The sequence below is a fragment of the Nipponia nippon genome, unplaced genomic scaffold (genome assembly GCF_047370975.1).
Source record: "Nipponia nippon isolate SJK-2023a ecotype South Korea unplaced genomic scaffold, ASM4737097v1 scaffold_1, whole genome shotgun sequence".
Taxonomy (NCBI): domain Eukaryota; kingdom Metazoa; phylum Chordata; class Aves; order Pelecaniformes; family Threskiornithidae; genus Nipponia; species Nipponia nippon.
This window is the reverse complement of record NW_028262290.1, coordinates 89648434-89664102: the sequence shown is the minus strand read 5'-3', so window position 1 is coordinate 89664102 and position 15669 is coordinate 89648434. Positions and strand designations below refer to the sequence as shown.

The following is a 15669-nucleotide window of genomic DNA, read 5'->3' as shown; positions in this document are numbered from 1 at the left end:
AACATTTCATTTTAACTTTTATTCATTCAGGTTTTTATATGATATTATGTTGGTATTTTGTGAATTCAATTATTTTTCAGATATTCTGTAGCTCATTTCCATATCTTTCAGCTGAAATGCTTTGGTATTTCCATTTTGCAGTAAACCTAGGTTTTGCATTCCTATTTGAAATTAAATATCAGGATTTTCCATAGATTAGCTGTTCCAGCCAACTGTAATAGTATGTTTCAGGCTCTTATTCAGCAAGATATTTATATAAGCAACTAGCTTTAGGCGTGAGTTGTCCATTTGCTGTTTTTTTTCTTCAATTATGCTTTCACTCATGCTTCATATTATGAATGGACTTAAAATATCTTACTGCCTTAGCACATTTTAATGCCTTGGCATATTGTAATCACTATCTTTACTTTGTAAGATTTCGCAAATTCAGTCTGTGGTACAGTATCTGGAAGAAATGAAAAAAAAAAATAAAAATTTGTTCTGGACTTTTTCTAAGGTTACCAGAGCTGTAACATTGAGGACTTCTTCAAGATACTAAGAATTTTAAAATATAAGTCCTTGTAAAACCATATGTGTATTCAGTCATTTGTACAGTGGAAAGTTAAGCCCACAAAACAAAAAAACCACACCAAAAAAACCCCACAACCAGAGAACAGCTTCTTAATGAAATGTTAATTTTATTTCTTCATATCCAAAAGAAAATACATACAAGGTCAATGCAATTAAAGTATATTCTAATTATACCATTAACCCTGGTCTAGAAAGATGATTTTAATAAGCTAGAGTGTCATTTCTGTTTCTCAGTTTGTATAATCCAGTCTCTTTTGATCAAGGACTGTTAATTATGTTGAATTGGTGGTGATTCTGACTTATGGATCATAACCTAGTAAGAATTAAGCAGACAACATCAAAGTCATTTTTACATTTATTTAATGAAATTACTGGTGTGTATTTGTCAGATTTCAGGACTTCATCCCTTTCAAACCTTGAGGAATTGACAAGCTAAGAAGTTAAAAAGTATCTATGTAGATTCCAGTCTCTCCTTGTACATAACGGAAAGAAGGGGAGGGTGAAAGAGAGAATCTAATACATGCAAATATGTTGTCAGTAAAATACACAAACAAAATTAAGCCTTACATTTGTTTGCAGATCATTTTCATCTGGGATACTTTAGTAAATCAAATCACAGCAGGGAGACAGTTCCAGTGACTGATGAACTTCATTATGCCTCTGAGGAGTTACTATAGCAAAAAAACTCAACTAGCAATTTAAAAAGATCTGATGTACAATACAGCAGTGCCAGTTGCAGCATTATTTTTTTCAGTATGCAGTGGCTCAAAATATTTCTGGTTAGATCAAACACAAGCAGAATGCAAAACTTTTTTTTATAACACAGCTGGACAGTGGAGTGTTACTCAGGAGTATATTAATGTCGTTACACATGGATGCATATTCAAATATAGCCAAACATCTATTGGTGTATTTTTGTATTTTCTTAATGTCGCATCACAGCAAAGCTTATTTATAAGGGCTGGACTGATGAAATGTAGCTGTACCAATATAGAGGTCATGAACGATTATGTACTCTTACAACAAGGGCAGATATCCGCTTCATATTTTGCTATTGCTTCATTGTCTTCTGATGTTCAGCAGGTTGCTGTCTAATGCAACCACAAGTCAGGAAGATTTGTGGGTCAGGAAGGAATATGTGTGTGAATTTTTCATAATGCATTTTCATAATGATATTGTGAAGGTTTCCTTTAATGGAAGATCAAAGGGGCTTTCATCTAACAGAGTTAGGGCTCAGTTTGTTTAAAAAGAGAAATCTTCACTCGAGTAGAGGAGAAAATGGAAGATTTTCATTGTAATATCAAGTGTCTAAAGATTTTATTTTTAACCCTCAAGAAAAATTGACAAGCAAGTGACAAGTCATATATATACAGTCTAATTGCATCTTCCCCGAACCTCAGAGTGAAAATCAGATTTAGCATCTCTATTGCATGATGGAAAAAAAAAATCACCCTGTCAAAAAGATGCAGACTCAACCCGTGCCCCTAAATTCCAGGAGATACCCAAGATATTAGCACCATAAAATTACATTTATTGCAAACTAACCTCTCATTCTACTGCTCTCTGCTGATTTCCTTCCCCTCTTACTGATTTTCATGTTTCTTCTTGCTGTGTTTATTTCTATTACTCTAACCTCTTCCTCATTTTTCTTTTTCTTCTCCTTTCACCTTGACTGTTGCATGCTATTAGAGTATAAAGGAGACAAGTTTTCTGCTGCACTGCATCAATTTTGACACCTCTGCTAAATTTTGCTCAATAATTATCTGATACTTTAATATGCAAAGTACCTGTACTGTATTAAAGAACTGCCCTTTGAAAGAAAGGTAAGTTTTAGCACACACATTCAATTAATAGAAAAGAGCCAGTAGGCAGTACTCAACAATGAACAGCATAATCCCTATCCACTGTAAATCACTTATAATTAGGAGCTGGTGCTGGTGTGAAATGCAAATGATTGTAGTTATCACCACAGGGAAGCAGAGGGAAGCAGGGAAGCACTCCCCTCACTCTCCAGTGTCGTTAGATATAAAAAAGCAGGTTCATATGAAAACTGCAAGGGGCCTGGGTGTCACCCCAACCAATTTTTCATCTTCATGATAGCACACCCATGAAGACATGCCATAGAAGGTGTTCATTCTGTCCCTGGGCTTCACCAAAGTCAGCAAAACATGTTGCTCTTTAAGTTACTATGCTCTGCTAGTCCAGAACCCCATATAATTTTTGCATGTCATGATATAAATGAAAGCAAACCTTAATTAAAATTAGAAGGCTTAGTCTTGAACAAGAGTTCATGTGCAGGGCATTACATGTAAACTGAAGCCAGAGAGGGTTTCTGCCAGAAATGTTTTAGATTTAATTTCTTCATCTAGGAAATTAAGACGATAATATTTACCCCTCTCACAAGATGAGCTGAGAGCTTAGAACTTACTCATGCCTCATAAACATTGTAAGATACCTTGATGAAAGATAGTTGTTTGCAGAAGTGCAAAGTATTGATGGATCAGATTTTTATTAAACCCGCATTGTTTATTTTGATCTTAAGACTACTATTGCATTTCCAAGGTGCCCAACCCAGAGACATGCTGAAAATTGACCTGGATTTAATATTGCTGTATTTTTCATTTCCTCTTCTTACTGCCTTGTCAGTAGCAATGAAATTTAATTAAAGCACACAACTATTTAAAAGTTCTTTTATACTCTATCCAATATGACTTAAGTACTCCAGTATGTTTTGAAATGTACTGAAACAATGTACCTGTTAATTTACAAAAAATGAAGGCTTAGGTTTAGCTACTCCAACCTTAACATTTCCTCCACTTCCTCTAGATTAGTTTATTGATTCACGGCAAGTGTAATTTCTGAAGTCCATGAGACTGATTCTTATCTTATTAACCTTACACCGATACAAGTGAGATCAGAGTCTGTGTGCACACAGGAGCTGCTTTTCAGGCATTTATACTTGCAGTTTAGAGGAGGTAAATGTGACCTCTGTTAAGGAGGTCTGGACGGATGGGAGAAGAAAGGGCTGCTGAATCACGACCCTGTCATATAGCCAAGAGGATGCACCGCACTGTACTGGAAAATGTTAAAGGTGGAAGGAAAACACTAACATCTTCTTAGTGCTCTTTTTGCAGTAAATTGTTCCATGGTAGAAATAACCACAAACATTAGTTACTGAAGAGGATAGGATGTAATTCAAGATGCAAGGCCCATGCAAACACAATCACACATACCTAGATATGGTCAAGCGTGACAGACCATTTACTGTCTACAATACTCCATATTTAAGCATACTTGAACAATTTCATTGTTAAAAGGGGGGGGGGGTTGTGTGCTGACATGAAAAAAGCAAAATTAAAGCTGTAAAGATTTACGCACAAGCTGAAATAGTCTATGCTTACTTGACAGGGTTCTTGGCAGCATCTGGATCCTGAGCGGTTACCGTTCCTATTACACTGTTTATTGGAACATCTTCTTTCACTTCCATTATGTATGCTGGTCTGCTGAACATGGGGGGTTCATCTACATCCTCCACCTGAATTCTGACTGTAGCTGAGTCCTTGAATGGCCCCAGGTAGAGGAATCGAGGGTCCACGTGAGTATTGGTAGCTTCCACTTTCAGAATATACAGGTTTTTATTTTCGAAATCCAATGCCTGGGAAGAGGGAAAAAAAAAAATTGAGAGGTCTGTGGGGATTGCTGTGGCTTGCAGCTGGATGAGACAAATAAATATGGGGATGTCATGGAGAGGCCAGTCCTAGATAACAGGAGACTGAACCACAATTAAAATGACAGCAGAAAGGAGAAAGACAGGGCTCTATGCTACTGATGATATGGTATAGAAAAAACACTTTTTCAGGAAATTCTATGCCTTGAACTCCTAAACATCAATTAATCTTTCCTTCTCGAATAGTCTTAACTCTTCATGCTTTCTATTCTGCCATTTTTGGCATTTTGATGTTTTCTTATCTATTCCTTGCCTCTAAGCACCACACACTAAAGGGGGGAAGATTTTCTAGGAGCTGCTTGTTTGAATATTGGCATTCCATTGCTGAAACAAAACACTGTGCCATCTTGTGTCTGGACATCCAGGACCACCCATCAAGGAAAATATGATTTTATGAAAAGCTATGACTATATTACACTCTGTTAAAAGTAAGAAGCAGCAGCATTTAGTGATTCTGTTACAGTACTTAAAGAAATGTGGGGAGAGAGTAGTCACCCCGTTTTTCCATTATGTTGTAGAAGATTCACAGCTTCTGTCAGCAACAGACAGAAATTCAAACAGAGTTAGACTGATATCATAATCACCCCCTGGAAGGCATCTCCTAAAAAACAAGTAATGACAGGTGTCGTACTGATATCAACAAGCAAGTGCACGTTCGGAAAATCTACACAATGTCTATCCAGTGATGACTGAACTTGAACTGATGGAGGATGATATCTGTAACCTTATCAAGCTTGCCTGATAACCCACTGTAAACAATATTTCTCAAACCTTTTCTGACAGCCAATGTGCAACCTGGTAGATGATGTCCATTGTGATCCAGCAAGGCGCTGTGATTTTTTTTCTAAAGCAAAAGCATGCTGATGGATTTATTAATTACATTTTTACAAAATGTGAGTCAAAAGAAATTTATCTATGTACTTTAATACATTATAGCTATACAATTCAAGACCTTCAGATAGTGCAAAATAGGCAATGTGACACTGATTATTTCTGTGGTCTTAACACAGCACCTTCTAGTAAGTGAGCAAATCCTGTAAGCATCATAGGGAAAAAATCACAGTTGGATGGTGGTGCCTTCTTGAGCTATTCTGTGGATATGTTCAGACTGTAGAAATTTTTCTCAGTCGTACCCCACTCCCTAGGTTATTTACTCACTCAGGTCTTTCAAGCTACGTGCATTGGTTTAGTAAAGAGGGTGTAAGAGGAAGGACCTCAATTGCTTGCATAGAAGAAACTTTACATAGGTAATGTAAAGATTCCTACTAGATAGCACTCAAATTAATAAATGACACATTGCACTAAAAACGGGAAACAAATATGTGCTAGATAATGTTTTGACTGGTATTTCAGAGGCTGGGACTAAGTGTGTTAAGACATGTACCTTTTTGACAGTTATAATTCCTTCCTGTGTATCCTTGTCTGTGGTAATTCCAAACATGCCATATCCATCCCCCTCAGTGATGCTGTATTCAATCTCTGCATTTTCATCCACATCAGCATCATTGGCTTTTATCCTGCCAACCGGTGAGTCAGGTGGCATAGACTCAGGAGCTCTGAACTGGTATGTGCCTACAGCAGAGACAGAAGGAAATTTTGTCAGTCAGGCTCATGGTACTTTGGACACCATCTCTCAGCCCACTGTCCTAGCTGGGCACGCACAGATGAGTTCGCAAGTCGCTGTGTCTTCAGGCCTTCCTGGGGCAACAGCCTTCAGCTTCTGCCTTACTTTCACGTGGATAAATGTAACTTATTTTTTGATTTTCTAGTATGAAGGATGGGCATTTTGATTTCCTACATACATGCATCTTTAGCAACATATGTCCCTTTCTAGACAGTATCAGGATCTGTGTTAGCCATATCAAAATTGTGTATGAAAAATGTCTTGAGGCCAAAAGACAAATATTAAGAACTGCCAGAGGCCAATGCAGCTTAGTAACACTAAAACCAAATCCAGCCAAATGCCTGTTAATAATGTGCTACATTGAATTCTCCTCTGAAAAAACTCTACTTGGGGAATGTTGGCATTATGAAACTGTATCTTTGGCTTTTATATTGAAGACACTTATGTCCAGAGATAATTAATTCGTTGGAGGCAGAGTGCTATATTTTCTCTTAAGTTGCCCTAATTTAAATGGAAATGCTTTGCCCACAGCTAAGAACAGACTTTGAACTTAAATGACAAGTTGCTTCCAATAACTTTCCCAGTGACTTAACCGCCAAAGCTTGCCGATTTGTCTGATAGTATCTGCAATTATTTTCTCTAACAGCTGCGCTTGACTTTGACACACACTGACACTGTGATACACACACGTCACACGCAGAGCAGTGGTTAGACAAAGCAAAAAAGAAGTAAAAGAGAGAGAGAAAGAAGGAAGCAAAGAAAGAAAGAGAGAAGGAAGGAAAGAGAGGGAAAGAGAAGTGGATGAAAGCTGAATCACTTTGAATCACTTATGGCCAGGAGTGGTCACTAATAGAAATTATTTTCTAAGAGATCTGGCTCAAGTGATTCCCTTAAATGTCATAGAGATATCTACCAAATGATCTGAGACAGGGGAAGGAAAATAGGCAGAAATATCTGGTATACTTATGTACGTGCTTTTGTTTCTGTATGCAAAGAATATAGGAAAATCCATTGAGGCAAATACTTCCTGGGTGTAAGTATTCATTTTGATAGAATTGCTCTTGGGATCATTTTATGTACTTAAATAAATATGTTTCAAAACTTAAATATGTTAGATTAGAACAGATACCTTAAAACGCAGTCAGTGACAAGGTCTAATAAAAATAATATCGATCAAGAAATGTAGATTATATCAGTCAAAGCTATTTAATGGGTATGAAAAATAATGTTTCTGTACATTAATTCACCTCTCAGACTATCTACTGAAACTGGAGTAAAACTATTAAATATATGTTTCCAGTTATTGCAATTAACCTTAGCATAATCCTATTGCTGGCTTGTGTGTTGTCTTTTTCTTTCTTAAAGGAGGTCTGACACTCAGTAAGTTCATGACATCAGAAACAATATCTGAGGTGGAAAAAAGAAACCAAACAATTTTTATCCATTTTACTGTAAAGACATAGAATGTAAATATTCCATACTCTGGGGGAAGCGAGGTGGATTGTCGTTTACGTCAGTCAATGTGATGTTTACAGTGGTGGTTCCTGATAATCCGCCCATTTGGCCTCCCATGTCCTTAGCCTGGATGACCACTTGGTACTGCTCTCTGTTTTCACGATCCATGTTTAGCAAAGCAGTTTTAATAATGCCTGAAAACGTGAAAATTAAAGAGGGGGAATTCACAAGTAAGGTACTGACTTTGATGGAAGTTCTTATTAAAAAAAAACTTCACAGCCTAAAGAACAAAACAATCTCTGTGTAATAAGTAAACTTTGCCCAGTACAAATATTTACTGTTATGAGATGGCACATTAAATTACAGACTTGTCATATCATATCTCAGGCTGCTGCCTATGTGACAGACACAATGTTAGTGGCATCCCCAGAAAGATGTTCTACCTATTTCTGAGCAGTGTTATTTTACATAACTATTTACCCCCTTTCAGTTCCATGCTAAAGTCTCTCACTGAACTGGAAAAAGGCTCTTTGTTCATTATAATGTGCTCCATCCTTTCTCTCCTGTTCTGTCAATATTTTTATTTTGACAGATGTGGTAAAAAAAAGAAAAAGCTAACTTCAGCAACACATCGTTAAAGAGGCAATACAACAACATTAAATGGGAGAAGAGAAATTAAGAAAATTGTGAGCATCCAAGCATGCCCAAGTATATATATTTCTATTTATATATTGATCGAAATGATTTAGCCAATCACTTCCTTCTTCAAAGGCACAAATATCAGTTATGAGGCCAACTCCTACTGAAATTCAATCATTCAGATTTACCATGAAGCAAAATATTTGCATTCACACTGGGTTTCTTAAGGCTAAGAGGGTGAAATTCAAGTACTGAGATCCATGGCAAAATTCACAGCAGCTTCGACAGAGACTTATTTCACTCTAGGAGTTTTGCAATTGATTTCCATGGCTGGTTCACTGGTGAACTCCCAGCTACATTATCCTTATTATAACTCTAGATAGAAGAGCACATAGCGGACTGTCCAAGTCAGAATGAGTGCATCAGTGCAAAAATCCTTGCTTGTAGTATCTAATACTTTACGCTTGAAGGGAAGCTTCCTTTGATCTTAGCTCTCCCTCTTTTCAGAATTATGTACGTTTTTTGACCTCAGGTTTTTCTTTGAGACATCTAATCTCTTCTTCTTTTTCCCTGCCCAAGTCTCTAAGACTTATTTAAGAAACAATGCTAAAACCTGATTGTCTAGGATAATCCATTCCTTTCCTGTAAGGATGCTCAAGAGAACCAATTTCTCTAGCTTCCAGCAACCTATCACAATAGATGTTCCCATTTAAGGAGTTTCTTGGGTTCCTTTGTTTCTGGTTGGAGAATTTTGTTATGAATCTTGAGAAGAGATTATCTATGTAGTCAGACAGTCAATGGTACATCAAATTCAGTCAGCCAGAATTCATATGTTTTACATGCACAGGTTCCAAAGCTGTCTGTTATTCAGCCCATAAAAAATTCCAGTCACCGTGTATAATTTAGATGTCTTCCAAAAAGAGAACTCAGAAGTTTTGGATTCTATTTGTGATCTTCTAGTGTAGTGCAACAGCCATTTTTACCTCTTCTATCATTATTCTTAATTAAGATTTCTTTCATAAAATTAGCATTAAAGTGATATGTTGCAGATGTACAGAAATTATAATTACTTTAAACAAGTTTTGAAGAAGCAGAAGGAGAAAAAAAAAAACACCCGAACAAGCCTTCAGTCTTAATTTAGCCATTATGAAGATCTATGAGGGTTAAGCGCTTTTTTCCACACCCACCTGTTTCTCGTTTTCTTCTAAAAGCCAACCTATTTGGTTTAATTTAAGCATCCACGGCAGTCTTTGTACCCACTGCTTGTTAAAAATGATTGAAAATTGGTTCACATCCAGTACTAATTCTATTTATTAGACTTTGCTGGTAAGATTAAAATAATGTAGGTGTCATGTTTACAGATGTATCGCTCTATTAAGTTTGTCAGATTTTGCACTGAGTAAGATGTAATCTCTTTGAAGTTTTTGTCTAATATGTCCTAGCTAGGCTTAGTATGTCATTTTAAATCACAGACATTGTCATAGAATGACAGATAAGGTCCCCTGACCTGTCTCAGATTCAACGGAGAAATATGGTTGTCCCTGGAGAATGCTGTAGACAACTTTAGCACTGTTCCCATATGTAGGATCATCAGCATCAGTTGCAGTGACTTGCACAACAAAGGTACCTGCAATGATAAATTAAAGAAAATTTATTCACAGTTTTTTTTCATGGCCAAGACAGTTTATGAGGTAGGAAAACCATGGTTCAGGTTCAGGTCAAACTTGTGGCAAAAAGTTAGAGATATTCTTATTTTGTAGGAGTTTCTCTGTTCATAAAGGACATACATACAAAACCAAAATGATAGGTGGCTTATTCTCAGTTCATTAAAAGACACGGTTATTGAATGGATATGTAGATCCTTCATCATATTTATTAGGAAAAAACCAGAAACGTACCCTTCCCCAGATATTGAAGGCATTCAGAATTTTACTCTAGGTCAAGAATATACTTTTGCAAATTTACTCATGCTGGTAAGGTGTTTGACATAGGAATGTAAATCTTTTTTTTTTCATGTGTCTTCTAGAGAAAGAAATGGTGTTGAATCCTAGCAAAGTGTTAACAAACATAAAAAATGAGCTTAGGTTTTAGCATTTAAAACAGATTTGTGAATAAAGTATTCACTTCACATATTAAAACGTGAATATTAGATTCTTTCTTCACCAGATGAGGTTTCATTCATGTGACAAGTCCCATGAATGAGAGGAGAGAGTATGCCCCAAAGTCTTTATTTTCATATTGCTTGAGCTTTATTTTAATCTCATTCTTGATTATGATTAATTAATGCTTCTCTCCCTGGATATTATTTCAGATTAGAAATGTTCTCCTTGCAGTTTAACCATCCAATGCTCCCTGACAAAGAAATCAAAATGACCTCCCTAAGAATCAAAGAATCAAAACCTGTCAACTTCTCTGGAAAATATCCAATCTTAAAATCATATTTTAATGAAGTTATTTTCTTTTCTTTATTGATTGATTCTTACAGCTTGATACATTTTAAATCAATCGAAAGATTTCAGTACACTTCGATGGACTTTGGAGCTTTTTTCTTTTGCATGAAAAGAGCAACAAAGGTCATAGGAAGTTAATGGCATATCTCAGAATCAGTGATGAGTTGATTCGGGTGAGAGATTTTGCTCCTGAAGTGTGTACAGCGACTTCTGCACCTGCCCTTTTCCATTTTTTTTACCCTTCTGAACTAAAGAAGGGTTGCTGAGCAGATCTAGGGGTGGTATGGACACCCTTAGGTGATCATGGATTTCCATATTATTACACTGCTACTAAGTCATGTTAACAAAGCATATTAAACTCTTTCAGGTGTCATGTAACACAGCTTAGCTCAGCTCACTTTCACTGTTAGCGAAACTAGATTGTATTAACTTGCATTTTTTGTGGTACAACACAAGAGAGTGGGTTTTACTCAGCTGACACCTCTGATTCTAGCAAACTCTTGTCACTATTTTCCTAGAGTTAGAATTTTTTTTTTTAAATGGCTGAGGTGATTTTACTCCAGACTCAAACAGCAGATGTCTGTATTCAGTGCCTGTAAACTTTTGGCCCTTCATTAAGTCCACAGAAATCAATTATTGGTTAGCACCTACCAACATCTGACATTTCGGGAATGCTGGCATTGTAAACGTCCTTTGTAAACATCGGCTCATTGTCATTGATATCATGGATCTTAATGATGAACTCAGATTCTGGTTCCACTGGTCTTCCAGTCCTTCTGTTTATAGCCTGGGCACGGAGTATGTATACAGGCTTTTCTTCCCTGTCTAGTCTCTTTGTGGCCTGGATGTCACCAGTGTTTTCATTGATAATGAAGAGGTCTCCTGCTCCATCTCCAGAAAGGATGTACTTAAGTGATCCATCTCCTTTATCCTGGTCTGAATGCAGCTGGTGGTGAAATGGGAATAAAAAAAAGAAAGGAAAATAAATAATTGGGACACAATTCTACTTTAACTGATACCACGATACGTGCTTTCCTATTATTAATACCCGGCTAAAAGCCTTTGCACTGCTTTTGGGAAACAAGACAATACCACAGTAGCAGCAGTGAACTGATAGAGTTGTGTCTTGTTGTTGGAATTGAAATGGTCTGCAATATTGTAAGAAATTGCCTGAGGAAAACCGTGAACTGAAACTGCAGATCACTTTCCCAAGCTAAGCATACATCAGTCAGATGTAAATGCTAGTGGCTTAGGTGGAATCCTAGGAATATGTAGGACAGTGCGATTCTACAGTGGAAAAACATTGGATTCAGGAATTGAAGTAAGCAAAGAATTAAAAAGTGGCCAGGCCAGCCACTTCTTGAGTTTAAATTCTGGATGTTCTACATTTACGCCCATGGACATTATGTAATATACCACACTGTGCACAACATAATAACATACTGAATACGTACACAAATAACAGATAAATACATGCATTCACAGATGTGGCAAACTAAGGGCAGAGGCAGGCAGGCATACTAGACCATTCCAGCACTGGCAATGAAGAGATCAGTTGCCTTATCCAAAGGGACATGGACCAAGCAGAAACATGGTGGGGGCAGGGGAAAGAAGAGAATGATGGTAATTAGCATACAAAGCATGAACTGCGCAAACAATCACCTTTTTTTCCCCGGAGATTTCTGCATCTCTTGAAATGCTGCTTAGCTCACATGCAAGGTATGACCGATTAAATCATACTCTCATGGCTGTTCCTTTGATAAAGGCTTATTTATTCCTTCTGGCCTTAAAATGAAGGCTAATCAACTACAATTTATTTTGTTGTTACAGTAGAGAAAATAAAAATTTTTTTAAAAAATGAAACATTAAAATGGCCTAAAGTCAGGGCATAGGTGATGAAATTCAATGGGAAAAAAATGAGTCTGTTAGGTAGCAGATTCCTGGAAATTGTTGATTTCATAGAAAAGACATGTTTATGAGTCAGGAGAGCTGGACTTTCTCAACGAGCTCTTTGCTTCTCTTTTCCTGCATACAAGTTAGAAAAAAAATACCTAGTTGACTATCTGGCAAAGTACTTTTAGCATTGCTGGATGTCATGCTTTGTAGAAGAGAAAGATTTGTTCATTGAAAGCATGCTTCATGCAACAAGTCTGCCTTTAAGGGCAAAACTCTTTGTCACCACACATTCCAAAAGTGTCCAGTAATACAAAATACCCGGACTATATCATGTTTAATCGTTAGCAGATGTGCTGAGGCATTCTTCTTAATTTTCTCCTTCAGGGAGAAAATGGGCATCCCATGTAATTTTGCACAGAGACCTTTCTCTTGATAATAAGAATACCAATAAGTAGCTTGTATGCAGCATTTTTCATAAGCAGATTTCAAAAACCTTCACAAAAGCAGTCAATACCATTTGCTCGGTAAAAAGCATAGAAACTTGAAGTTTCTCAGAAGGCTAGTCTTGGAACCTGGAATGGAGTTCAGGTCTCCTGAGTCCTATTCAGTTGTCCAATATACTCAGCCACAGGGCCTAGAGGAATTACATGATTTGCTAGATATAACCACAGCCTCTGACAAATATCTGTTGGACCTGCTTCTTAAGAAGTCAGACTACAAGTCTACTTGGGATGTAATTTCAATAGGATATTTGAGTATAACTTTTCTCAAAGGCAACCTGCAACAGAAAAGGCATTAAAATAATTTTGTCTTTAAAATTGTGTATTTTTTGTAATTGTTTCACATCAAAAATTAAACTTTTGTTTGCCTTGAAAGCCTCTTTAACTTTGTCTGTATCATATTGGGATAAAAACAGCCCTCAGTACCAGACTATCATGAATTCATATGAATCATGGAATAGTGCTGTTGTGAGATTTGTTACAGGCTGAACTCCCAAACTTATTTTTATCATCGATTTAATTAAACTTGGTTTCAGTGAACAAGGTAGCAAAAAAAGGTCAAGCTAGAAAAGGTTTTGGAACCACTGGGAATTGTCTTCCATAATATTCTTTACCTAGCCCAGACCACCTAAAGAGCTAAAAGTAGAAACTTGTGTGACTTTTTCAAGTCCATAGTTTGTGTAATTTCCACTCCTCCTCCACAATTAATCCACCTGTGTAAGATCGACTGTGACTCTGGATATCAAAACAAAGTATATCTCAGTGTAATGACTCATCAGTATTGAGAATGAGGTGATCTTCATCAAAGGTTCAATGTCTAGCCCTTCAGCAAAAGCACTAACTTTTGAAAATAAACATTGCCTCTGACAAGATCCTTTACAACTTCAATACCTTTAGTTTTACAACTTTCCTAAGACATGACAGAACAAACTAAGTGTTCAGTTGTCCAGGCTGTATGTGGATTATTTACTGAGAGTGAGACCTGGGGAGGTCATGTCCTATATACCTGTATTGGGTTTGTGTGGCAAGATTTTGGTAGCAGGGGGGCTATAGTGGGTGGCTTCTGTGAGAAGCTGCTAGAAGCTTTCCTTTTATGTCTGACAGAGCCAATGCCAGCCAGCTCCACACTGACCTGCTGCTGGCCAAGGCCGAGCCAATCGGTGAAGGTGGTAGCACCTCTGTGATAACATATTTAAGAAGGGGAAAATATGAGAGAATATGTGAGAGGAACAGCCCTGCAGACACCAAGGTCAGTGAAGAAGGAGGGGGAGGAGGTGCTCCAGGTGCCGGAGCAGAGATTCCCCTGCAGCCCATGGTGAAGACCATGGTGAGGCAGGCTGTCCCCCTGCAGCCCATGGAGGTTAACAGTGGAGCAGACGATACCCACCTGCAGCCCCTGGAGGACCCCATTCTGGAGCAGGTGGGTGCCCAAAGGAGCCTGCGACCCCATGGGAAGCCCACGCTGGAGCAGGCTCCTGGCAGGACCTGTGGACCCATGGAGAGAGGAGCCCAGGCTGGAGCAGGTTTGCTGGCTGGGCTTGTGACCCCGTGGAGAGAGGAGCCCATGCTGGAGCAGGTTTGCTGGCAGGACTTGTGACCCCACAGAGGACCCACACTGGAGCAGTCTGCTCCTGAAGGACTGTACTCTGTGGAAGGGACCCATGCTAGAGCAGTTCGTGAAGAACTGCAGCTCATGGGAAGGAGAATTTCATGGAGAACTGTCTCCCATGGGAGGGACACCATACTGGAGCAGAGGAAGAGTGTGAGAAGTCCTCCACCTGAGGAGTAAGGAGTGGCAGAGACAACATGTGACAAACTGACTGCAACCCCCATTCCCTGTCCCCTTGCGCCGCTCGGGGGGAGGAGGTAGAGAACTCGGGAATAAAGTAAAGCCCAGGAGGAAGGGAGGGATGGCGGGAAGGTGTTTTAAGATTTAGGTTTTATTTTTCATTATCCTACTCAAATTTGATCAGTAATAAAGAAACTAATTTCCCCAAGTTGAGTCTGTTTTGCTCATGGTGAACGATCTCTCCCTGTCCTTATCTTGACCCACGAGCTTTTTGTTCTATTTTCTCTTCCCTGTCCAGCTGGGAAGGGGGAGTGATAGAACAGCTTTGGTGGGTACCTGGCATCCAGCCAGGGTCAGCTTACCATAGCTCTACGTAATACACATGGGTACTAAGGCTAGCTGTGTACCCGCTCTTCAAACCAACAGTGAACTTAAAATGTGTCACCATGTGTGGCCTCAAGAACCTGGTTCACAAAGGGTCTCAAAAGATATGATTACACTCAGTTTGATTTCAGTAAACTGGGATAGTCCTCTAACTGCTTGTCATCAGGGCTTTTGTGGCATAGGCTTATATCACAATACCAGCATCAACTACTTAATAGCTGGGCCAAAATAGTTTGGATTTTGTTCCCTTTTTTCAGAAAAAAAATTTGCTTTTATATATTGGAAAAAACAAGCAGATCTCTAGAAAAGTTTCTCTTACATGATAAATTTGTAACATTCACTTGCGAGGTAAATATAACAAAAAAAATATTTATTATTTTAGATTACGTTATCTGTCCTTGACCATTTGCTTGGTAGAAAAAATTTATCCAGGTAAAGACAATGATCTGTTTTATTTTTTCTTAAGTGTCAGTTTATCTTGGAAGCAATATTTTGTCTGTGTGACCTATATGAAGGGGGAAATTGCTCCTGTAACCAGGTTAAAAAAAAAAAAAAAGGGAATAAAATTAAAGGAGAAACAAATGGTGCAAGTTGAGGCCAAAAAAAGGGCCTGGAGGTGAGATGCACTTAAAAAT

General features: G+C 38.0%; 1 protein-coding gene across 2 annotated transcripts in view; it reads right to left on the bottom strand.

Moving 5' to 3' along the window:
* Positions 1-15669, bottom strand: part of LOC104021865 (cadherin-6) — a 109369-nt gene that overhangs the window by 17623 nt on the left and 76077 nt on the right. For both annotated transcript variants that reach the window (XM_087761349.1, XM_087761345.1), the window contains 5 exons: positions 11117-11411; positions 9523-9642; positions 7403-7570; positions 5682-5869; positions 3972-4225 (listed from right to left, as the gene is read on the bottom strand). In XM_087761349.1, coding sequence (XP_087617475.1) covers positions 3972-4225; positions 5682-5869; positions 7403-7570; positions 9523-9642; positions 11117-11411 — 1025 coding nt within the window. The remainder of the gene's footprint in view (positions 1-3971; positions 4226-5681; positions 5870-7402; positions 7571-9522; positions 9643-11116; positions 11412-15669) is intronic.